Source organism: Falco naumanni, chromosome 2 (assembly GCF_017639655.2).
Source record: "Falco naumanni isolate bFalNau1 chromosome 2, bFalNau1.pat, whole genome shotgun sequence".
In the NCBI taxonomy this organism is placed as follows: Eukaryota; Metazoa; Chordata; class Aves; order Falconiformes; family Falconidae; genus Falco; species Falco naumanni.
In genome coordinates, this window is record NC_054055.1 from 38,822,713 (window position 1) to 38,846,921 (window position 24,209).

The 24,209-nt window shown below is 40.2% G+C and overlaps 1 protein-coding gene across 1 annotated transcript in view; it reads left to right on the forward strand.

The window, feature by feature from the left end:
* The first annotated feature begins 346 nt into the window (after nucleotides 1-346).
* Nucleotides 347-24,209, forward strand: part of TDRD3 (tudor domain containing 3) — a 109,751-nt gene continuing 85,888 nt past the window's right edge. Inside the window, exon 1 of the mRNA XM_040584084.1 lies at nucleotides 347-1,392. Within this exon, the coding sequence (XP_040440018.1) occupies nucleotides 1,352-1,392 (41 nt within the window). The 5' untranslated portion in view covers nucleotides 347-1,351. The remainder of the gene's footprint in view (nucleotides 1,393-24,209) is intronic.

Consider the following 24,209-nt stretch of genomic DNA (forward strand, 5'->3'; position numbering starts at 1 on the left):
CATGTAGCAAAACACCATCCACAGACAAAAACAAAAAAACAACCAAACCCAGTGTTGGCCAGCACAGCTTGTTGTGTATAAAATTAATGAACACTTTCTACTGAGAATAGCAAAGAAAAGTTTTCAGATGGATTAAAAAAAAAAAAAAAAGCCAAACCTACAAGATTTGACTTGAAGGTGCTGCATGAAAACTGAAACATCCCAAGGATAAGAATGCCCCGTGAAGAAAAGTATGTCCTTAACAGACAAACACAGCAGCCACCTAGGTTTTGAAACCTCAGTGCAGTAAAAAAAGAATTAACATTTGGTACCAGGGGGTTACAGAAGGAGCTGGAGGTGACTCGCCGATGCAAACAGTCTCTTCTGGAAGGTAGCTGCCCTCAGCTGCAGGCAGAAACCCTCAGCACCAAGGCTCGGGTAGGCATTTTCTTTCCTGACCCGCTCCCGTTCACCTTCACCTTCTGGCAGTTTCCCCGCGCGCGCGGGCGCAGCGTGGAGGGGAGGGCAGCACAGCACGCGCCGCCGACCGCCCCGCCCCGCCCGGTGCTGGCGCCTGAGGGAACCGCGGCCTTACAAAGGCAGTAAAGAAACAGTGCTATTCTTTTGAAGTTTAATTCCCGTTAAAAAGGCAGATCGCGAAAACAAACGCTTATGGCAGTAGCCAGTGTTTTAGGGAAAAACATTAAGGAAACACAGGTACAGCCTTTGTGTCTTGCCACTCTTAAAGGCCCCAAATCCCTCCTCAGCCACAACACCCATTCTGAGGGCATGGAAGACTACTGTCCTACACCGTGTTAGCAGCAATAACATTACTTATAAATGAAACGCGTTTAAAATAAACTTCCCGCTATCACAAGAAGGCAGGTCACTGCCCACCACCCCTGGGCGGCAGAGGGTCCCCGGCGCTGTGGCACCCCCTGGGCAGCCCGGGGCAGCCCCGGCCGCAGGCACAAGGCAGGGCCCGCGCGCCGCCGCCTCCCCGCCCTGCGGCGCCTCCTACTCTGCCTTCACTCCTTCCCTTCACCACCATGGCAGCAACAGCTTCCAGCCAGGCGGCAAAACCGCCTCTCCAGCCGCCTCCCTCATCTCCGTAGCAGCCGGTCGCGGGCTTTGTTCGTCTCTGCCTGCGCCGCCTCCGCCCCTTCCTTCCGTTCCTCCGCTCCCCTCCCTTCCCCTCCCCGCCCCGCCGGAGCTGGCCGGGCTGAGCGCCCGGAGAGGGCCGAGGGAACGAGCAGGCCCCGAGTTCCCCCTCCGAGCACTGGGGCTCCTTGCAGCGCCCGACGGCCCCACGCCTGCCCAGCCCCGCCTCGGCGGCCCCGAGGTCTGTGGGTGAGCGGCAGGAGGAGGCGCCATGGCCGACAGGACGAGGGCGGCGCTGTCCGAGTCGGGCTGGTAAGTGGGGGCATCCTCGGCTGCACCGCGGCCTTCCCTGCTGCCGGAGCCTGTCTGCCACCCCTGGGGCCAGTACATCTTTGTACTTGTAAAACAGCTGGGGCAAGTACATCTTTGTGGTTAAGTCCGAACAGCCCGGCGGGGTTTGGGTGGGTGGGTTCTCCTGTGTTTGAAGCCTGCAAGGGTGAGGGGACATCCTCGGCCGAGCCCGGCTTGGAGCCAGGCGCGGTGTCCCTGGGACGGGGGTGCTGCCTCCCTCGGTACGCTTGAGGCCTGTCTCTGGAGCGGCTTCAGCTCGTCGCGGGGAGCTGCTTGCGGCCGCTCTTGTTGGCTCTGTGGAGAGGGGCGCTCCTCGGTCACCCCACCGCGGGACAAGGCTCCTGCTGGCGGGGCCGTGAGCCTTCCCCTGGGGCCTGCGGGGCTCGGTGGGGTCCGGCCGAGGCCGCGCTGCGGCCTGCCTCTCCCTCTCCCCCAGGCCTGCCTCTCGGCTGGCTGTCGCTCATAGCAAATGCCAGGAGGCCTGGTGCTTCCTCGATAGTGCTATTATTTTTGATTGCACTGTGCTTCTTTTCATCAAGGAAGATAAGGTGAAAAAAGTGAAGTTGAGTAAATGGACACGTGGTATTTGTATTACATACAGCCACATAGTTGTTTTCTAACGACTCCTAATCTTTGGGCCTGCTATCTGTTTTGGAACAATGTGTTTCAGTGAGTTGTGCTTTTCCAATACCTAGTGCAAACTCTTATTTGCTATTCTGGAGGTGTTTTGGTACTGTTGGAAATTGATTTTTAATTTTTTTAATTGATGAAAGTAATTTGCTTATTAGTCAACATTTTGTCTTTTTTTCCTTCGCTACTTACAAGTCTTTCACCAAAACAAAAGGTCAACACTGACTACCAAAACACAAAATTACTTATTTTGTCTGTATTTGAGAAAAACTGCTCAAATTACAATAAGCATAGTTATTTCCAATGGTATTTTGTGGATACTCTGCTGTGTAACTTAGTGGTTCTCCTGGATTGTGATTTCATGTATGGCGAAGTTGTAAAAGATTAAAACAGACGTTATATGGTTTAGAATAAAATGGAATTGTTCAGTTGGAAGGGACCTGCAATGGTGATCTAGTCCATCTGCCTGAGCAGTGCAAGGCTGACCAGAAATTAAAGCATACTATTAAGGGCATTGTCCAAATGCCTCTTAAACACACAGACACAAGCTTGGCGCATCGGCCACCTCTCTAGGAAGCCTGTTTCAGTGTTTGACCACCCTCTCGGTAAAGAAATGCTTCCTGGCATCCAGTCTAAACCTCCCTTGAGGCACCTTGAACCATCCCTACACATTGTGTCACTGGAAACCAGGGAGAAGAGCTCAGCCCTTCCCTCTCCACTTGCCCTTCCCAGGAAGCTGTAGAGAGCCATGTGTTGCCCCTCAGCCTCCTGCTTTCCAAACTAGACAAACCCAGAGTGTTTAGCTGCTTGTCACAGGACATTCCTTCCAGCCCATTCGCCAGTTTTGTTGCCCTCCTTCAGATACGTTCAAGTACCTTCTGTCACATCCTTGTTAAATTGTGGGGCCCAGAAACTGCACACAGTACTCAAGGTGAGGCTGTGCCAATGCTGAATACAGTGGGGTAATCGCCTCTTCTGACTGGCTGGTTATAATGTTTATTTACCTAGCTTTTACAGTGTTACTTTGTGATAATACTAATCAGATTGAGAAAACAGGTGTCTTGAGGTCTGTTTCTTAGATTAGCATGTCATGTTTCAAAAAAACTGCTGTAAGCAGTTCTAGAGTGCACAATCTTGTGATTCCTGGGTATTGGTGAATTGAATTGTAACTATGCAAATTTTCATAACATTAGCTTATTTAAAGGGAATTTTTGACAGTAACTTTAAACTTGCCCCCCTTCTCTTCTATACTTAACAGCTCTTTGAAATGGAGAAAGCTTTCCATAGAAAATATTTTTATTTTCATAGTTTTCTTGTCTTGCTTTCTAATGATATTCAAAATCTGAGCACACAGTTTTCATTTCTTAGTTGTTTTACTGCTTAATCCGTTGAACGAGTGCCATTGGTAAATGAGTTTCAGGTTTTGGCAGTACAAATATGAGGCGTCTCTAAAACGATCTGTTATTCCACAGTGTTTGCCTTTTCCCTTAGGGGCATATACTCTTGAATGGCTACAAACACTTGTTATTCTTGCAGTACTGCAGGCTGTGACCCAAAGACAGAGGCAGGAAAGATCATTGGGCAAGTAATGGGCTGATTAGCAGGTCCACTGGAATTATACCTTGCCCAAGTTGGGAAGGGTAGTATGAAAGAGGGGGGAATGAATGCATATACTTTTGAGGAATGTGAGGTGAAGTGGAAAAAGAATGCTTGAAGAATATTGTTTAGCTAGTTGTTCATGCACTTCTAAAAAAAAATAAAAACCTATACACCCACCCATACTTTTTTAACTCTTTTGCTGTTGCTCTTATGCTTATGACTTTTCTCATATTATTGTTAGGTCTTACAGTTATTTAACACATGCATGAGTAATCCTTCAGTGGTATTTAACGTAGTATATTTCTGACTATGCCTGACTACACTGGTGGTTAAATCATGTTCTGTACAAAATTGGTTGTCACTGGTGCTGTCACCTCATCTCAAAATGGTATGTTTTCTAGTACAAAAAGGAAGCTGAGTTTATACTTTAAAATCTGTCCCCATTTAAACTGCAGAAGCACTGCTTAGCATTTCAAACCAAGTAAGAAACTGTTGTTCTTCCATAGTTGCAAATTTGCTAGCTTGCAAGATACTGCCTGTACTGATTGGATTTTACTATAAATTTTTCTTAAATCTTTAAAGGTAAGAGTTAATATAGACACTTGTTTATGTGAATTTATGGAATTGGTTTCTGTTTTTTATGATTCTGAATACAAAGTCAAGTTGTTTTTCAAGTAAAGCAGTAATGGTGTAGATAATATAGAATAGTAGTTATATATATTTTTTCCAACTTGGTACTGTACAAGAGTCATCTGTTGTAAAATTGCCTGGAAATTTGTAATATGTGCCCTTTAAGCTTGTTTCAGTATGTCAATTAAATTTTTATCAGCTTTTGAAAGATGAAGTACCCCTGCCTAGTACATGTAACAGTGGTAGCTAAAGTTGATAATTTTTTTTTGTTTGTGGTGGTGGTGGTTCATGAAGATGGTACAAGACCCCTGTAGTCTGCATGCAGAATTGTAATTTTTCTGAAGAGATGTCTTTGCAGCTGTTTTGAAAACTATGCATTTTTTGAGGCTAGCTCTTCATTCTGCACTATACTGTACGTTGGAATGAGATACTGTCTCTGACTTCAGAAATGAGATAAGGTGTATTACGTTGCAGTGAAAAAGGCATTCTGTCTTGGAACAGAAGTTCTGTGTTAACTTTTTATTTAATTACCAGACACTTACGAGGAGGAAGGCTAACGGGCAGAGAAAAGTACCTTTTTGTATTGTTACAGTTACATTCATAAATTGTGGAATCAATTCCCAGTGTTCCCGTTAAAATAGAGACCTTAATAAAACTTGAGTTACTGAATCCAGTTCTCTTACTAAAAGTAAGAAACAATAAATAAATAAATAAAATACATACTAGAAGTACGTAAACAATGAATCCAGAGCACTTCTCACTGGCTTGCAATGGAAATTTGTGTTGTTTTTTTTTTTTTAAGTCTCCCAGGTGGCATTTATTAAGAAAATTATTAAGAGAATATGACAAGCCAGGACCTCTTCAGTGTCCTAGAACTTTGTAGGACATGGAAATTTATTACGTGGAAGTAGCTATATGTTGTCCAAAAATACACAATATGCCATGTCCTACAGCAGGTTTAGCCTGTGGTTCGGCATATCTTGGGCCTGGTGACTCATTGATCTCTGAATGTGGGAAAGCAAGACATGGAAACTGGATAACTAAAGAATTATTTAGTACAAAGAAGTGTACATGTGAGATCCTTGTCAAGTAGTGCAGACTTTTTAATTGCAGTGTGTGGTGCCATAAAAATTAGTAAATCTGTGGCAGAATCATGTAGTCTTATAAAAGATTAATATTTTGAAGATGATGTAAACAGTGCTCCAACTATGAAAAGCTATTCCCAGAGATGAAGAAGAATTGGAGTTGTACTGGTTGTTTGGAAACAACTGCTCAGTAATCCATGAGAAAACCCTTATATCAATGTAATTTTGGTTTTATATACTCTGTAAGTTAAAAACTATATAGTTGGTGTATGCTAAACTTTCAAACAAAATTTTAAGTATTTCAAGTAATGTGCTGCATACTTGATAACTTCAAATTTTTAAGATTGGTCTGTTCAGACTTGTTTTCTTGTAGGACTAATCATGTGATGTGATCCAAGGAAGCCGGTGCACGCCTGGAAATGCTAGGAAGTGCTCACAGGGGTGAATCTAACACCTCTTTCTAAGAGTGCAGCAGGAATTTGGCACAGTAGTCAGTTCTAGGATCCTGCAAGATCATCTGCTTTTTCTGTGTGTTCTTTTGCAGTTCTACTAAAATATCTTTGGAAAGCTCTGCTGAAATTGGTGCCTGCATATGAGGCAAGCCTAGCCTGGCTGGATACAAGATGTTCCTTAGACACAGGGATAACACAGTGATTCATAGGAGAGAAGCATATGTTTTGAGGTTTTTGATACTCCTTTTGTCATGTACACTGTTTTGTGATGTTTGATTGGTACAGTGAAATCTCAAAGTGCCAATACAAAACAAAACACTGCATCATGCATTTTTTGTTTGCTCAGGTGTGTCCTTTACTGGCAGCTGGTCTGTTCTGTTTGTATTCTTGCTGGATGGTGAATAATGGGTGGTTAGAACCTGAATTCTTTGTCATTTTCACTCTGGAGGAGCAGAAAAGGTCCAGTGTTTTACTTCCTGTTAAGGGAAACAAGCTTAAGAAACTAATGCAGATACGGCTTTTAATTTTTTTCTTTTTTTTTTTTAAAGAAGGTGCTAGGTGATAAAAAATTACTGGTATCAGATGGTATTGTCCCAGCTTTTACAAGGAACAGATTTAGGGTTGTAATTAATAGTTAAAAAGGTGTGAAGAAGTATAGCTAAAACAAGGAGATGGAAGGAGGTGTAAGACTAATGTGTTTGAAACCCTTCAATCTGCAGAAGAGAAAACTGAAGGGGGAGAGTTTAGTGAAGTTTATGTAATTTGCAGGCAGTACATAAGATGGAAGTAGAACTTTTGTCAAATCCTGCAAGAGTATTGCTCACTGAGTGCTCCAACACTAGAATTAGGGAGCACTTACCAAAACTAGTAGCAGACTGGTTTGAAAATGACTGAGGACCTCAACCAAAGTTTATTTGCCAAGGACAAGAGGCTATCCTGTAGATTAGTACAGTTGGTTAAAAGATAAGAAACTAGATAAATAAATAATTGCTTCATGATGGAAGGATTTTAGCAGTATATTTCTGCTGGGATCTAGAGGTTTATCATCTTAAAAAATAGTCTTAAGGATTGGTAGTGTTGTGGCACCATAGCAGTTTGTTGATATGTGGGGGTTGGTAAAATCTAAATTGGTTGGGTAGCTGCAACAAAATCTTAGGATAGCATTGCCTAGTGTTCGCACATCCAAATGTAGTTCGGTATGGTGAATGCCAAATGTTGCTCATGCAGGGAAAAATAGTGCAAAGCTATCTACAAAGAGATGAACTCTAAATTTGCTAATGTTACTTACTCAGAGAAGGACAGTGGTCAGAAAGCTGTTGGGAATTATTCACGAAGAATAAAATAATCGTTAAGTCATTATGTATATTAATGGTGTGTCCAAATCATTAACAGTGTGCATTAATGTAATCACCTCAGCACAGCAAAGGTTTCATAGACAGTGAAAAAGTGTATGAGAGATGTGAAGGTCCTCTGTGCTGGGAAGATGAAGGTTTTTAGTATGGAAAACAGAACAATAAGGAGAGAGGTGACAGAGGTCTGCAAAATCTGTAGCTCATACAGAAATGACAAATAGAAAGCAAGAACAGCTACTTTTCTTTAGACAAGAATTGGGCCTGTATTAAACCTGCAAACCGATGAAAGCTAAAGTAGCTTTTCAAGCAGCGTGTAATTAAATTGTGGAACTTAATTGCCACGTGATATTGTGGAGCAGAAAATGTAAGTGGGTTAAAATTGTAATGAGGCAAAGTCTTAGGTAGGGATAGGTGTGCTGAATACTGAGCTTTACAGTGGAGTTGGACTACCAGCTCTTAAAATGTCTGGAAGCTAGGAATTCTTCCAGCACTTCTTGCTATTTGCCATGTTTTACGTTCTTTACTTAATCATCTGTTTCTGGCCACCCTTGGAAAAAAGAGAACTCTGTTAGGTGGGCCTAGACTAGATGTAGACTGCATGAGTAAAAGCACCATTTATGTTCTTATTTTTATGTTGTTAAGTAAGTGTCTTCACATGGTACTTCTGCTGAAGAAAGGATATTCTACTCTTGATTGGAGGTGTAGGAAGAGGGAGTGGGAATCTGGAGAGAAATGAACAAGACTGTTGGAAACAGGGCAGAGAGAAAAGACAAAGCAAGTGTGATGGTCCCCTATGCACTCACTCAGCTGCCATTTCCACTGCCTTACTGCAACTCAACCTTCAGGTTTTCATTAGTTGCTGGAAGACTCTTCTCTCATTATGCCAGATCGCAAATTGATTTATGCATCAACTTTTGGGGCACAGGCTGCACCTGCTGGTTTCCCTGAATAATCTGCTAGGAAGCTGGAGCGCTAGTGTAAGATGTCCTTGATATGTAGAATTGTGCAACGTAGAGTGAAGATGTTGCTACTGTGAACCACTCAATAAAAGAAAAAAAAATGAGGAAAGAATAAAAGTGTAGTCTGTTTGCAACACATCGAAAGCTGAAAGTCCTTTAAATTGTTACAGACCTTTTTTTAACATCCATCTTTTCAATGGCCTTACTTTTATTGATACAGGTTGCCTCAGGTTGATTCTCTCCAATCACTGAGTTCTGTAGGAGTGTGCAGGCTTTCCATAGGTAGTCTCGTTTTTGGAGCCCAGAGAGATTTTGTATGTACTGAGCCTTGTTTCAGAAATTATTTACTTATAGTTCACAGGCTTTGCCATGTTTCTGAGATGCAAATACTTTATTAGAATAAGTGTCACTTAATGGATTTGACTCAATGACATAGTAGTTTCCTTCTGTCTGCCTGCTTATTTTTGTCCTCATGCTCTTTGACTGACCTATTAAACAGTGCACAGTGTCTCTGAGATGAAGATGTCTGCTGAGTTTCACAGTATTTTCTATTGATTTGTCTATTGGTAAACTAATTGATATCATCACCTAAACAAGGAGCTTATTACACAATTGTGGTTGACTGTTCTGGGCTGATTTACTTCCCACAGATTTGGCTTCCAAGTATAGTGTAAGTGGAGCATGTGAAAAATGTGATTTTTGGTAGGGATTGGAGAGGACTTAGGCAGGATGGAATAGCAGCATGCTTTTTATTATTTGCCTTTTCCAACAGACTCAAGTTAACTTCCCAATAGAAGAGTGAGTTAAAAAAAGTAGCAGTGTGTTTAGGAAGTCTACGTTTTCCTGATGGTCAGTATCTCTACTATTTGAGCAAAAGTAAAAGTAGGTGTGGGTTTTTTTTAACTTGTGTGTTCCTGGTGATTTAAATTATTAGTTAGAAAGCCTGTACCTTCTGGAGAGTGGAAATTTGAGGCATTTGGAGTAGATGTTGGAATATGGATGAACCAGGTCTCGGGAGGAAGTTCTTTGCAAAGTTTTTGCATTCTGAAGTCATGTTGTGAGACTCTTGAGACAGATTGGTTTTTTTCCTGTCTTTAGTTTCTATGTGCTTACACTTCCCAGACCCAGAATCCCCAAGCAACAGGCTGGTGGGAGGGTAGCTGGTGATTTTGGAGTGAGGTGCTGTTGTCATTCATACTGATAATGAACTGATATTCAGTAGGTTTTTATATGTGCATATTTTGTATAAGTGTTACTGCTGGATAAAACACAACTTAATGTAAATAATCATGTAGGGGTATAGAAGTATGAAGCTGTTCTGAAGCATAACTTAGGTAGAATTATGCTTAGAAATGTTGCATTTTAAAAATCCTATACACTGGTTAAATTCTTATGGATTGCTTATGCTGTGATAGTCGTAACTAAAATAAATTTAAGAGTGATTCTCGAAGCTGCGCATATTGTTTATATTTTCAGGAGTAGTACACTTTCTACTTTAGAGCAAAAGGAGGATATTTAATTCCAATACAACTGACAGAAGGAAGGAAAGGTTCTCTGGGGGATGAATGGTATGTGAATATTTCTAATAAAATTTTATGTACTTAATGTAATGTATAGTTGTCAGGTGTCAGAATTTAGGAAGACCGGACAGCTCCAGGACTGATGTACAACCTTTGAGCTGCTTTGCACATTTAAGGAAAAAGTAAGTTACTGGTTTAAATATTTTTTGTAATAGTGGTGAGTAATTGAAGCATGATGGATATTCTTGTATTGGTATAATTTTCAGCCCTTCTCTTTGAGAAATGTAATGTAGGTTTTAGAAATAGGAGTGATGGCATTAATGGACGGCAAGCAAAGACTTACTCGGAGTTAGAGAACAGACTGCTGAAATTGCTTCTTTGTCAGAATGTGCTGTCTGGGGAGTGTGGTCAAGGCTACATTTTTCTTTTCTGTTGTTTGTCTCATAGTGCTTCAGGAATGCCCAGGAGCTGCTTTTGCTGTGTCATGTCTGAAAAAGAGCTGTTGAAAGCCAGAGCAGAAAAAGCCATGTGTGTTCAGACAGCTTCAGGATACTCTCAGTGGCATGGCAGCTGTGTCTTTGGCGTGGTCCCAACCTTAGAATTATTTGTGTTCGGTTTAGTGCTTTAGGGTGGCCACCAATATTTTCCTGGGGAAATGAGAGTGAGAAACAGTATTTGCAGCTTGTATCTGAGCAAAAAAAATTATGTATTTCATTAGGTGAAGGAAGAAAACCCTTCTTGTAGTGACTTCTGCATGTTCAATTGTTGTGGCCTGTTATGAATTGGGGAGTAGCAAATGTCAAGGAGCAAAGCACGCAAGAGCTTTTGTCCAGCACTTTCTGACTGTAGGGGCTGTTTCTGGCATCTGCTGTATTACAGCAGTGCTGCTTGCTGAAAGCTTATCTTATCAAAGTTTGAAATTGGTGAGATTATCTTGGGCACATCTCTGTGTGTTACCTGGAGAAGTTTGACAATTTTGCATTGCAGCTGTTGCTGCTGGATAACACTGTGTGTACTTATCACTAAATCTCTTCTATTAAGTAGTTGTAGAGACTGATGTTAACATTTTTTTCTATTTGCTGAAATTTCAATCTGTTATATTCTTCTACTGTTGCAAAATACAGTATGTTATCTCAACATGTAAATACTTACATAGATGTAAATCAGGATATCCCATTAAAACATGGGCTAAAAGTGTATGCTATCCAGGACCCTACCAAGTGCATTAATAACATTATTTTCCCATTTTGTGAAGATGCGAAATCACTTAGCTCAGATATTGATGGCAATATACTGAGTGGGGAAAATACAACGTTCAACAGCTATATCATCTTATTATGTAATACTGTTTGATGGAATGATAGGAATAGAAATTACCATTTATTATGGAAGCACATTTACACTTCTTTCTTTTGGTTGGTGTTGCCATAATTACTGTTAGGGTCATTGTACAGTGGGAGTAGGGGAGACTTCAAAAGGCATCAGCGCAGTTAAGCTTACTTGGAGGTTCCAAGTACATATATTTTTACTTGTTAAACTGTGATGCTGTATCCAAGACAGTTTTAAATACAAAGCAGAGATGTTCAGTTCTACATTGCTTCTTAGAATGTTAACGCTAGTGAAGCATTATGTTTTTCAACTTCCTAGAACACTTTCTGTTTTATAGTTGAAAGTACTTGCAATTGCTGCTGAGTTTCCCATGTAAGTGTTATTTGGAGGAGACTGTGAGGGATGGGAAAAGTTGGTGAAGAAGCTGAGGAGAAGATCGGTGATTTTCAAGGGTCTGGTTCTGACTGTGCAGAGTGGTGATTTCTGAATGAGGCATATTTTGTGTTGAAGTGATGAGCTGCTAAGGAATGCTGAGAGGATCCTCATGTAAAAAATACCATCCATCAAGCTGCTTTTCATTGGAAACAGAACATTTAATGAGCACAGTCATGATTCTTGGTTTTAAAAAACTTATTCAGAGTTGTGTTTTTAAATTCAGATGTAACATATAATACACAGATGTACATCGGTGTAATACACATGTAATTATTGATAGACTTGAGAGTTGCAGCTCAGCCAGTCTGAGAAACAGCTTGTAATTCAGCCTTGTGGCAAGTACTTGCCAAATACCTCTGCAACTTTTCACTTGAGTGCTATCTGCAATTTTAGATACCAAATAATGTCAGATTTGCTTGTAACGGGGAAAAGCAGAGTAAGTGAAGGAATGGTATGCATCAATATTTATAATTAATATTTTAAGCTAAACCACTTTGAGCTTTAATAGTTAAAATTATTCTTGAATGTGTAGCATATAATGATTTCAAACTGGTTTTGTGTCATTAAATAGTAAGACTTGTAATTTTTTCTTTTAATGGCTGATGAAGTCTCTCACTGTGAAATTGGCGTGAAACATTTCTTGCATACATTTCAGAATTCTATTTTGAAGGATTGGCTAAACTGGAGAGAATCCCTGTGGAATAAGCAAATGAGGAAAGAAGAACTTGGAGCGGTTTTTATGCTTGAGGTGTTCAGTTTTGTCAATCCACCAAGTTTTCAGCCTTGATCACACGTCTATTACAGAAATTAGTTGATGTTCATTGTGGTCGTGGACGCTTAGGCAAAAAGTTTCTCTATTGTGTGGTTTTGAGATGGAAAAAGATTTCCTTGGATAATGCTCTGAAGGGTTTTACTAGTGTGTAATTTTTCTTGTAAGTTTGGGAATAGGGAAGAGAAGGGAAGAGGAAACATCTTTCTAATCACTTCATTAGTTACCGTGTCTTCTCTTTTTTTTTTTTTTTTCCCCGTTTATTTTTCAGTTCCTAACCTAACCATGTTGCCGTATGATAATAACATGAAGAAATGGAAAAAGCTTAAGTTAATCTAGAATAGTAATTGCTGTTATGTTCTAGCTATGATCATATTTTCTTCATGTTATTGAAATAGGGAGGGCAACTTAGTGCTTGATTGCAGAATTCCACTCTTCAATGTTTTCCAGTTTCTTCTTTAGGTTTGAGTTTGTAATTTTTTCATTTTTGTTGTTCTGTGCAGAATAATTACTGTGTTCCACTGTTGTTCAGTTCTTAAATTAATAACATAATTTTTATCTTCCAGTAACTTAGTAAAAACTGACTTCCCCCCTCCCCCCACCTCCAGTTACTGGCTGCCTAGAAAAAAGTAATTTTCTGTCAGATTAAATGTTTCTGTGACTGCCTTAGGAAGGAAAGGAAGTGTAGTCTTGAGTTAGATCAGGGGTCCTCAAACTTTTTAAACAGGAGGCCGGCGCGCGCGGATGAAGTGCCAGGCAGTCATCTGCGGCTGCTTGGTTTCCCTCCCAACCCCCGGCGGGTGTGTGTGTGTGTGTGTCTGTAAATACCAGGGGCCAGATTGAGGACCCTGGGGAGCCGTATCTGGCCTGCGGGCCATAGTTTGAGGACCCCTGAGTTAGAGCATCATTCAAAAAAAGTAGGAAAAATAAAAGCTGTATGTTGCTCTCCTGTTACGCGTTGCCTGTCTAGGAGGTTAGATGATCTCTGGAGTATTTTAGCCCTTAGTTTAAATCCTTCCTTTTCCTGAGGCCATAATGCTAAAATAGTAAATTGAAAATATTAATTTAACCAAAGAATATGAAAATAAGTCCTAGTAATAAAGGAACTACTTCAACACCTGATTTTTACCTGTTATCTCAAGGAATGTTTAAACAAACCATATGAAAGGGAACATAATTTGGTATCTTACCATGTTGCTTTTTTATTCTTTGTTTATAGTGGTAGCACTGAAGTGCAGTGCATCTTTTCTCTTGTGCAAACTAGTCTTTTAATTCTTACTAACACTGAAAAAATACTTGCTCTAGTAAAACTTCGCTGCTATAACAGCAAGCATTTTAATAAAAAATACTACCGGTTAGGAAAAGTATGCTTCTGGTTGTGTGTTCAAACTGCATTTATAGATACCTAACTTGGTTTTGTGATAGTATGGCTGACAAATTTTTTTTTTTCAGACCTATACTTGTCTGTAGGTCAGTGGTTGTATGAGACTTCTGTAGCTCATGTACAGGTGATGGACTGTAACTTGGAAGCAGTCCTTGGAAGCCCTTTAACAGATCTAGTAGTATTTTTTTACTTTTAGATATCTATGAATCTCTGTAGCTGTAGAGCTTTTCAAATTAATTGTAAAATGTCGTAGTTTTAGTGTGTGTTCTTTTACACTGCAAGGGTGTGCATGCCTTCACATGCTTGAGTATTTTTTTTTTTTTTGTAAATATGCTATAAACCTGGTTTTCAAGGGCTGTAGAAATAGCTATTTTAGCATAAAGTGGAATAAAAAAAAATGTGCCACTTCTGCTGGGTTGAAAATAACTTCTCTATGCAGAAAAATTTGCTGTGCTGAGTTAAAATTATTCAATAATAGTAATAGGGATGTGTGTATTTTAAGCATTGATGACCACAGCTGCAAAAGAAATTATTTTCTGCCTAGCATTTTCAGTTATGGCATATACTTTCTTTGTTTTAGTAGTGAATACTCACCTTTATCTTCTGAGCACATTCTAACTTCTTTTTTTATTTGTTGGTTTTTGTCAATTTTGATATGTGGGAGGGAGGGATGTGCTGGGGCATTTTGAAAAGTTACGGTTTTTTAGTTAGAGCTATGTAAGAATAGTACCTGCAGCAACTATTCTTGGGGACTTCAGTGATAAAATTCTATTTTAAATATTTGAAATGAAACTGAGGGCATTTGCTTAGAATCTTGCTTTGTGAGTCAGTAAACACTGGGGATGTTAAGCTTCTACTATTTCTGAAATTAATATGAAGTGTCCTGAAGCAGTAGTCCAGGTCTTTGACACTGATATGGAAGACATTCTTTAATAACAAAATACCAATTAATAATGTTTCCAAGTTTAATTTTGTAGTTTTATGGTTCAGTGCTGTTTCTGTGTGGTAATAAAGTGAGATTTTACAGCTTGCTTGAAAAATATTAACAAGTCTCCTTCATGACTATAGTTGATAAGCTAAATAAGGTGATTAAACCAAATCAAATTTATACTTGATCAACTAAAAATATAGCCTGTTGTTACTTATATCTATGAATAGTATATGTTACATATTCCAGTCTCAATAAGCCAACATTTTAAGTATCCTTACTGGGAGAATTGTGCAAAATGTTTGTTTGAGAAAGCATTTCTGGGAATTAATTCTTACAAAGATGCCAGGTTTTTCTTTCTTTTGAGTTACTCAACATGTCCAAGCATATAGATGGTAACTTCTGGAGAGGCCATCCTAGTTGTAGCCCTTGCTCAAAGCAAGGCTTACTCTGAAGTTATAGAATAGCTTGCTGAAGGCTTTGTCTAGTTGAGCTTGGAATATCTCCAGGGTGGCCTGCTGCAGTGCTTAGCCACTTTTTGGGAGCGTTTTTCTCTCCTTTATGTCCTGTATTTGTCTTACGCTTTATCATTTCACCTTTGCTGTGGTTTAACCCCAGCTGGCAACCAAACATGACCGGCAATGAAGCACCAAGCAGCCGTTTGCTCTCCACCCCCCACCCCCCACAGGGGTGAGGAGGAGAATCAGAAAGGAATGTAAAACTCTAGGGTTGAGATAAGAACAATTTAATAATTTAAACAGAATAAAGAGGTAAGAACAACAGTGTTAACAATAACAGTAATAATAATAATAACAATTAGGATGGAAAAGTGAGGAAAAAAGGGTAAAATCCAAAGGAAGGGAAAAGGAAAAAAACAGGTGATGCACAGTACAACTGCTCACCACCTGCTGACCGATGGCCAGCCAGTCCCTGAGCAACGACATCCCCCCCAGCTAACCCTCCAAGTTTATATACCAAGCATGATATCCCATGGTATGGAATACCTCTTTGGCTGGTTCAGGTCAGCTGCCCCAGCTGTGTCCCCTCCCAGTTTCCCATGCCCCTCCAGCCCTCTCAGTGGCAGGGCCCAAGAAACCAAAAAGCCCTTGACTTAGTACAAACATCACCCAGCAACAGCTAAAAACATCAGTGTGCTGTCAACATTGTTCTCACATCAGAGCCAAAACAGCACTGTACTAGCTACTAAGAAGAAAATTAACCATCCCAGCTGAAACCAGGACAACCTTACACCTCTCAAAACTGGCTTTGTCTCCTTAAACCACCTTCAGATAGTGGGGCCAGGGGGAGCGGAATGAGTTCTTCCTTTGGCCTGATCTTCTTCAGGCTGAACAAACTTGACAAATGAAACTGCGTTCTCAGTGTCTTCTCCTATGACATGGGCTCCAGCCCCCAAAACATTGCAGGGGCCTGTTTTTATAATAGGGACCCCCAAAACTGGACACAATATTTCAGATGTGGGATTGTGCTGGGAGGAGGGGAGTAATCGTCGTCTTGGTTTGCTGGCTGCAGTCTTGCTAATGCAGCCCAGTATGTTGTTAGTCTCTACTGCTGTATGGGCATGTTGGTTTGTGTTGCGATTGTTCTCTGCCATGAACCCACAGAGCTGCCTTCTGTCCAGCCAGTTCACAGCCTCAGTGGCTGCAAGGCACATGGCTTGGCGCTTACCTTTGAGCTCCATGATCTTACTTTTGGCCAAGGAACTGCTACAGTGGTGCTTCTTACATAGTTCAGTTTTCACTAGCATTGTCATCCCCTGCACCGTCCCTCCCCAGAAGAAAAAATGAAAATTATTTGTTATATTTTTCTTGATGGAAAGTTGTGTATCTCTTTTAAGCTGTAAAGTGGTTATGTTAATATAATTTTGACAAGCTTATGCTAGCACAAGCTATGCTGGTGTATAGTAAAAAAACCTGTAATGTACTACTTGATTACAGGAAATGTGGTATACAGAAAGTACTTAGTAAGAACCATTGCTAGAATGCTTTTTTTGGTTTAGCAGCTACTTCTGATTTCTCAAATTTGTGTAATGGAGATTAATACGAAAGATGATCTATATCTTCATTTTATGCAGAAGTTGTATTTTGTGTAAACTTTGCTACAGATCCAGGAAACTTAAATTGTTCTTTTGCTATGCACATCTTTCCTTGCTGTCTCTACACTGAATGATCTTGTGCTGTCCTTTGCTGTGTTGATCAAAGTTTCTGTCCCAGTACTGTGTGTCTAATCAAGTCCAATAACTGATGTTTGTAGGGAGGCTTTAAAGTGTGACAAATATGCAGAGATTATTTCTTGGAATGTTTCCCCAGCTTTTAACTATTTGTGTTTCAGCAATTTCTTTAGCTGAATGTTCCATTTCTATTAAATAAGACTTTTGATGAATTTCTTCTGCATGGATCTGTGCAATTGGTTTTTGAACTTATGGAAAATGTTAGCAGCCACGGAGTAGTGAATAACAACTTTTATATGCTGTATGAAGCACCCTTTTCCTAAGTTTGCTGATTTTCCCACTTGCTAATTTAAAGACAGTGAATAACCAGTCCCTTTTTATCTCTTTAATGTCACTTGCAACCATATGGGTATGTTAAATCCCTTCTTCAGTCTTTTTCATGGTGAAGAAGCCAATTCTGCATAGTTAATCTTCAAAAGAAAGGTGTCAGTATCTGCTTTGTTACTGTTAAATAAAGCAGAGCAGACAGAAGACAGAGGATTGCGAAAGGAGGGAGTGTTTAGAAAAAAAGTGATCTGACAAGGAGAAGGAGGAAGATGAAGGGAGATACTTTGCAGATACTGATCATTCAATCGCTGTCATTATAGAGGAAAGTACCAAATGACTGAGAAAATGTCATGTGATGCAAATGTGGTATTATTCAATCTCCTGGCTCCCAAACCAAGTTAAGTAACAATTTACTAAGCTAAATTTAATGCATGATAAATTCCATGCAAGTTTCAAAATTGCAGGCATGTGGCCTTTGGGTGGTGCTTTTTAGCCCAGTATATACTTGCCAGTTTGGACAGAATAATGAGTGTAGGAGTGTGACAGTCATTTGCAGTTAAGAGGTAGAGCTTGGCTTGCACAGGTTTCTGGGAGACTTGGTGACTGGATGTGGATATATTCCTATTTCATTAAACATGCAGAATAAAAAGCTTTAGCTTTATCATGCTGTCTCTTTCTGTGAGGATGATATACCTGTTCTACTATTTAGTAGAGGAAGAGTGTCATCAATTACCTCTCAGCTGAGAGGTGGTTATTCCTTAAGAAGTCTTATCTCAGCTGGCTCTTGCTTGTCTTCCTGCATCTGTTGGAGTCCTGACCTGATTGTATACGGTGAATTATACTTTTCTATGGAGCGCAGATGTATATTTCACTGTGTACTTTTTAGCTTAATATTACTTCCTAATTGTTGTGACACACACTTGATTTTCACTATTTCTTAATCAGAATATTAGGGCATAAACTTAAGTAACTTGCATTAAAGAAAGTAAATAGTCTGGTTTTGGCTCATAGCATCGTATGATTACTTGACTCTATCAACAAAATGAAAACCAAGCTGAAAATAAGCTTTTGAGAGCTATGGAAATCTGAAAGTGTGGGTGTCTTCAAGCTTGTGCTCTCTGCTCCTAAAGCTAACTTACTGTAAACTTTGCCCTTTGACTCCTGTGACTACCTGCTGTAGTGAGTGCCCTTGGTGTTCTCTAGTGCCTGGGTACTATCATGCCTTCATTTCCTTCTTGTGATCTGTCCTACCCTAGAACACATTTGTCTTCCTCTCACATCCCTCTCCATTTGGCAAGGATCAGCATGTGTTATGGCTGGTTTGGAACTAAGCAAGTGCTTCAATTGACCAGTTGATTGCTGCTGCTTGAAATGGAAGAGCGCCAAGTTCTGTTTCCCCTTTCCACAATGCAACTGCTAATTTGTATGTCTTGCTTCTACCCAGCAGCTGATTTCTGTGAACTTAGGGGAACTCAGCATCTTTGAGACTACTGTTTCTCTGTCAAATTTGGCAGAAATTGGCCTGCGTGATTAGAATTCATTGGTGTGACAGGGCTGCTGGGCATATTGCATAATACGTAAGCAATGTTTTCTAAGGCTAATGGAAATAAACTGCATTTTAAAAACTTTTGGATTTGTTCACTAAAACAAAGATTAAGAAACTGGACTTCATGTGAAATGGTTTGTCCAATCTGTGAAGTGTTTCCTTTTTTCCCAGTATTGAATACAAAAAGAGGGAGGAGAAATTTGGCAAAAGTGTCTCTCCTTGTGCTTGTTAGTTCAGCAGCTAGTGTTTCAGTATAGGTGAAATGGATATCAGCTCAGGCCCTGGGGAATTGAACCATGTAGTCTGTCTCCTGCAGGAGAGTGCTTTGTCTATGAGTCTGTAATACACACTGTGGTGAAATAGTCTGTAGTCTTTGATGCCGTTCTGTTTTTTATAAATAATCAAAACTTCCTCTAGAGTTGCCTCAACATCTCAGGCAAATGACCCCATAGGCTTAGTGAGTCAGTCTTACACGCACGCACACACACACACACACATGTATTTTAACAAACTAAATTGACAAAATTGACAAAAGCTCAGATACCTAGCACTGAGACTGTGGAAAGATGCTAATGTTCATGCAGTGCTATGATTTTTGTTCTAATTTTTGTGCACAGTGTTATTTGTTGTACAATTATCCACTGCATTTATTCTTTGCTAGAAGAATGTGCAGCCACAGTAAAGTGTTTTTAATCCATTCATGTTTTTAGAAGCAGAAACTAAGCTCGTAATTGAAGACAGTTTGGAAGTGACCATTTCCTGAAAGACTTGTGAGGTAGGTAAAATTTCAACAGGTGCAGCAAGGATTTTTATCAGAATTTGTCCAAAATAAAAATGGCTGACAGGGTCGTTCTTCTCTTACGATTTAGTTTACAGGGCCTGTGTAGTTATTGGCAGATAATTATCATGCAGAGCATAAGAGAAAAAAAATTGAAGGAGATTCTTTTCATAGAAAGTGGAAGTTTCAATGAATCTTAACTTCATTTGAGGCAATGTCTTCAAAGTAAGGAAGATGATGGTCGTAAGCGTTGCTTTGCAAATTTTACTTTTTCCCCACTCTATGATGAGGCACCACGACTTGTCTTAAGTCTAAGTTAGTCAGGTTGCTCTCCCTGGGAGTCAGAAAGCAGAATTGTGAATTTAACTTCTCTGCCTCACCAGAGCAGAGTAGAAGGGCAGAATTGCCTCCCTTGACCTGCTGGCCATTCTTTTTTTGATGTATCCCAGGATATGGTTGGCTTTCTGGGCTCTGGGCCTGTGTTACTGGCTCGCGTCCAGCTTTTCATCCACCAAGTCCTCTCTGCAGGGCTGCTCTCAATCCCTTCATCTCCCAGCCTGTCTTGATACTGGGGATTACTGGCACGCAGGTGCAGTACCTTGGCCTTTGTTGAACCTCACGATGTTCAAATGGGCCCACTTCTCGAGCTGGTCCAGGTCCCTCTGGATGGCATGCTGTCGCTCAGATGTGTCATGCACGCTACTTGGCTTGGTCTTGCCAGAACAGCAAAATGGCAACCCAGATGCCATCTTTGTCTGAGCATACTTAATTGAAGTACTCTTTACCTGCCTTCCTGAGCATGTTATTAAGTGTCTCTGTAACACTTTGCTGAGGATCTTCTTAACTTTTGGACAGTGATTGAGAGAAAATTGCTTTGCATTGGATACAGGGGGCAGAGAAATGAGAGGGTGGGGATTCTAACTAGGACAGAAACAGAGCGATTAGGAAAGCTAGAACTGGGATTTTCGGAAGTGCGGAGGTTATGACTATTGTACATTCAGTGCATACCTCTACCTTGTATGAAAATGCTAACTTGTCAGACAAAAACAAGTGTAGTTGTTTCAAGTGGGGCATTAAAACTTAATGCTTATCTTTTTGACACTTTTAACTAAAATTTAACTGAGCTTAATCCCATATTGTGAAAGGAAGGTAATGCCATCTCACCTTACAGAAGCCCTTGAAGGCAGGTTTAATTATTTGGTATTGCTCACTTGGTTTCTTTCATGACAGTATCCTCAGATTAATTAAAAAAAAATCTTAAGGGATGGCATAATTTTGTGTATTGTATGGACTACAATTAGTAGCTATAGAAAATAAGAGTGACTGTATATTATGGTATTGCCTGTGCCTGGAGTGGTGTGTGTAAATACACATACAAAGACTGCTTATGAAACCTAGTTTGATCTTTAGTGTTTGTCTTTTCTCTCTTTTCTGGTATTGTCTTTGAAGCCTTAGTGTGTCTTTAGTGTAATTTTTGTGTAGAGTAATACATAGGATCTGAAAGCAACCTGTAGATTTTCAAGATATCCCATCAGATAAGCTATTGAGAGCTTTATTTTTCTATTACTGAATTTTCTAACTATGTGTGAAAGTACAGTTATAAAATCAATTTGAGAAAATCATGAAAGTGCAAGATGGAAGACTTTTTATGGTGCTTATAGGATGAAACAGTAGAGTTTGTAAGATTTTGCATTATTGCTGTTGACTGGCTGCATACCGTTTGTGGCAGGTTTGCGCTACACAAAGTGGAAATTTAAGTTGGTGTCTCTTCATTGAAAAAGTAATGGCAATTTTCTTCTGAAAACAGACCCCCTGCAATAGCAGATTTTCAGAGGTATTGCTATTATGTGTGTTACGTGCTTGTCATGTTCTTTTGTTTTTTCCTTTAATGTTGAGGCAGTCATTTACTATCTGGTGTTAAAATATTCTAGGCCAGGCTATGCAAGGAGTTTATGGCTGTAACTGTGGTGTTGGATGTGAGGGTTGCAGTGCTGGGTGTGCTTGGAGATAGTGATTTCCAGAAGGGCTGTCATTCAGTTATCCCGATTTACACTGTCTCTCTTCTGCGTGCTTGCAGCCAGTGGTGCTATAGGTGTAAAAGTATCTTAGAGTATGAAGTAGCAGCGTCCCTGAAATCATCCAGATCAATCTGTATAATTTCCATGAACCAACAAGTTCAGTCATTGATGGAGGATGGTAAAATGATTTGTGAACTTTTTGGGAAAGACCTCTACAAGACTGACTGTGTAGTAGCTGTTTCTTCCTGTTAGAGGAAAGAGCAGGGAGCACAGGTGTACTGCCTCCTAAGGACTTTATCTTCAATATTGAGGAAAGTAGGGGAATTCTTGGGGTTCTCAGATGATGTTGATTACATATATACATATTTTTAATTGTTATTTCTGATGAGAGTCTTTTTTTTCCTTAGCATTATGCACAACATTTCCTCTGTTGTGCAGAGGCTTTCTCTTTTCTAATGTACTGAAAGCCTATCTTGCAGTTGCATTCAAATATTGGGTAAATCTTAGCCTGTGCTTCAGAAAGTATAGCTCTTGTCTTGGTGCCTGTTGTCAAGAACGTGTAGTCTAGGAGTTATGCTCCAACAGTAGACACGAGTTTTAATTCTCTGTCCAAATTTAGTTGTCTAAAATTGAGGTGCCTGTGTTGAGCTGGTTACTTTTAAGTCTCCATTAAATTTACAGAAATAATTACCTCCAGAAGGCCATTCATCTCTTTCTAAGCTAGATGTCCAAGATAAGAAAGATAAATTGCTGTGGTGATTATAAGTGGAGCAGAGTGGCTCGTTGAGATTCAAATATCTAGCTTACCCTCTGTAGTGAGGGTCACTGAATCTCATCAGAACTGTTCAGATAGCACTAGTTCAGTTGCAGATTGCTTCATCCTGTTTCTACCCATGTAGTTTTTATATATATGTATGTGTGTGTGTATGCATATACATATATATACACACAAGTATAAATAAAAATAATGGATGTGTTGGAGCATGTCCAAAGAAGAGCAGCAAAGCTGGTGAAGGGTCTAGAGAACAAGTCTTACGAGGAGCAGCTGAGGGAACTGTGGTTGCTTAGCCTGGAGAAAAGCAGATTCAGGGAAGGCCGTACGGTGCTCTACACGTACCTGAGAGGAAGTTGTAGTGAGGTGGGTGTCGATCTCTTCACCCAATTAACAACTTAAAGGATGAGAAGAAATGGCCTCAAGTTGTGCCAGGGGAACTTCAGACTGGATATTAGGAAAATTTTCTTCACCAGAAGGGTTGTCAAGCATTGGAACAGCCTGCCCAGGGAAGTAGAGTCCCCATTCCTAGAGATATTTAAAAGATGTGTAGATGTGGCACTTGGGGATATGGTTTAGTGGTGGACTTGGTTAGTGCTAGGTTAATGTTTGGACTCTCTGATCTTCAAGGTCTTTTCCAGCCTAAATGAATATATGATTATATATATATATATATAATTTTTTTAAAAGTGTAAGTTGACCCTCACTGTGTGCCTTTGAGGCTCTGGAGGTTTGGATTCACCTTCACCTTTTGGTTCTGGAGTCCCACCCAGTTCAGAGGGTTATCGGTAGTTCCTAAAATGTTCCCTTTCACCTGAGATGTTTTTAAAGGAGTATTTCTTTGTTCCTGGTTTGTAGCTATAGTTAAGGTGGATGTATAATACAGTCCAGTGATTTTTTTTTTTAACAGTTGTAGACAATATTAATTTTTTTTGCTTTTTAATTACATTTTTAATTATAACAACAGATGTAATAAATCACTATATATAAAATAAATATGCTTTTTCATGTGCCTTTTTCCTTGGAGGACATGGAGGAAAATGAACAGAGCAAGGAGTGTGGTTTTTTTTGTGGTCTTTGAAGTGTTTCTGAACATGTCGTATAATAACTGTGTTGCTTCAAATATTTAGTTGGTAATTAAAAAGTCTCTGAATTAGGTCACAAAAATATCCACTTTCTGTCTCTGAATGCTTCCTACCTCAAATACACTTTTCCCCTTCACTGCTTTTGTGAGGTAGAGAAATGTTGCTACTGGTCTTTTGTAGATGGCAGCTGTGGCAGAGTCTTTGTTTTTTCATTGTAAGCGAACAGGACTGCGTGACCATGTGAGCAAAATGCCAAGTCCTGTAGGCGCGAGGGCTCTGTTAGATTGCCTCAACAGGCAAGTGTCTAATACCAGTTGAGATTAAGGGCTGGTAGGTATGACAGTTTACAGGAATCTGGTATGCATCTGAGCTGGGAGCTGATGGTGTCTCAGATAGTGCTGGTAGGTACCTTAATAGAGAGCTCACTTAAATTGACCACGTAAAGATTTCAAGATCCCTGTTACCGGACTACCTTAATTTTTGACATATTCTGATAGTGTTTGAATGCTCCAGTTCCCTGGGGAAAGTAACATCTCCAGTCTGAACTAAATTTTTTTGCATGATTTCTTAATTACCATTAGCTGCCAAAAGTAGGAAATGTCTAGAACTAAAGTTATTTATAGAAAACAAACATAACTTTTTGGTAAATACGGTCTTTTCTCATTTGTAAAAAACATGCAACGTGCCCTGTTACAGTTCCTGCATGTTTGACTTAAAGTATGACAGTTTGTGTACTGGGTTTGCATGGCAAGTTTGGTAGCAGGGGGTTTACAGGGATGGCTTCTGTAAGAAGCTTCTAGAAGATTCCCCTGTATCTGGCAGAGCCCCTGCCTGCTGGCTCCAAAATGGACCTGCTGCTGGCCAAGGCTAACCCCATCAGCCATGGTGGCAGAGTCTCTGTGACAACGCATTTAAGATGGGATGGGGGGGAAACTGCACAACAGCAATTGAGAGGAGTGAGAACATGTGAGAACAACAGCCCTGCAGTCACC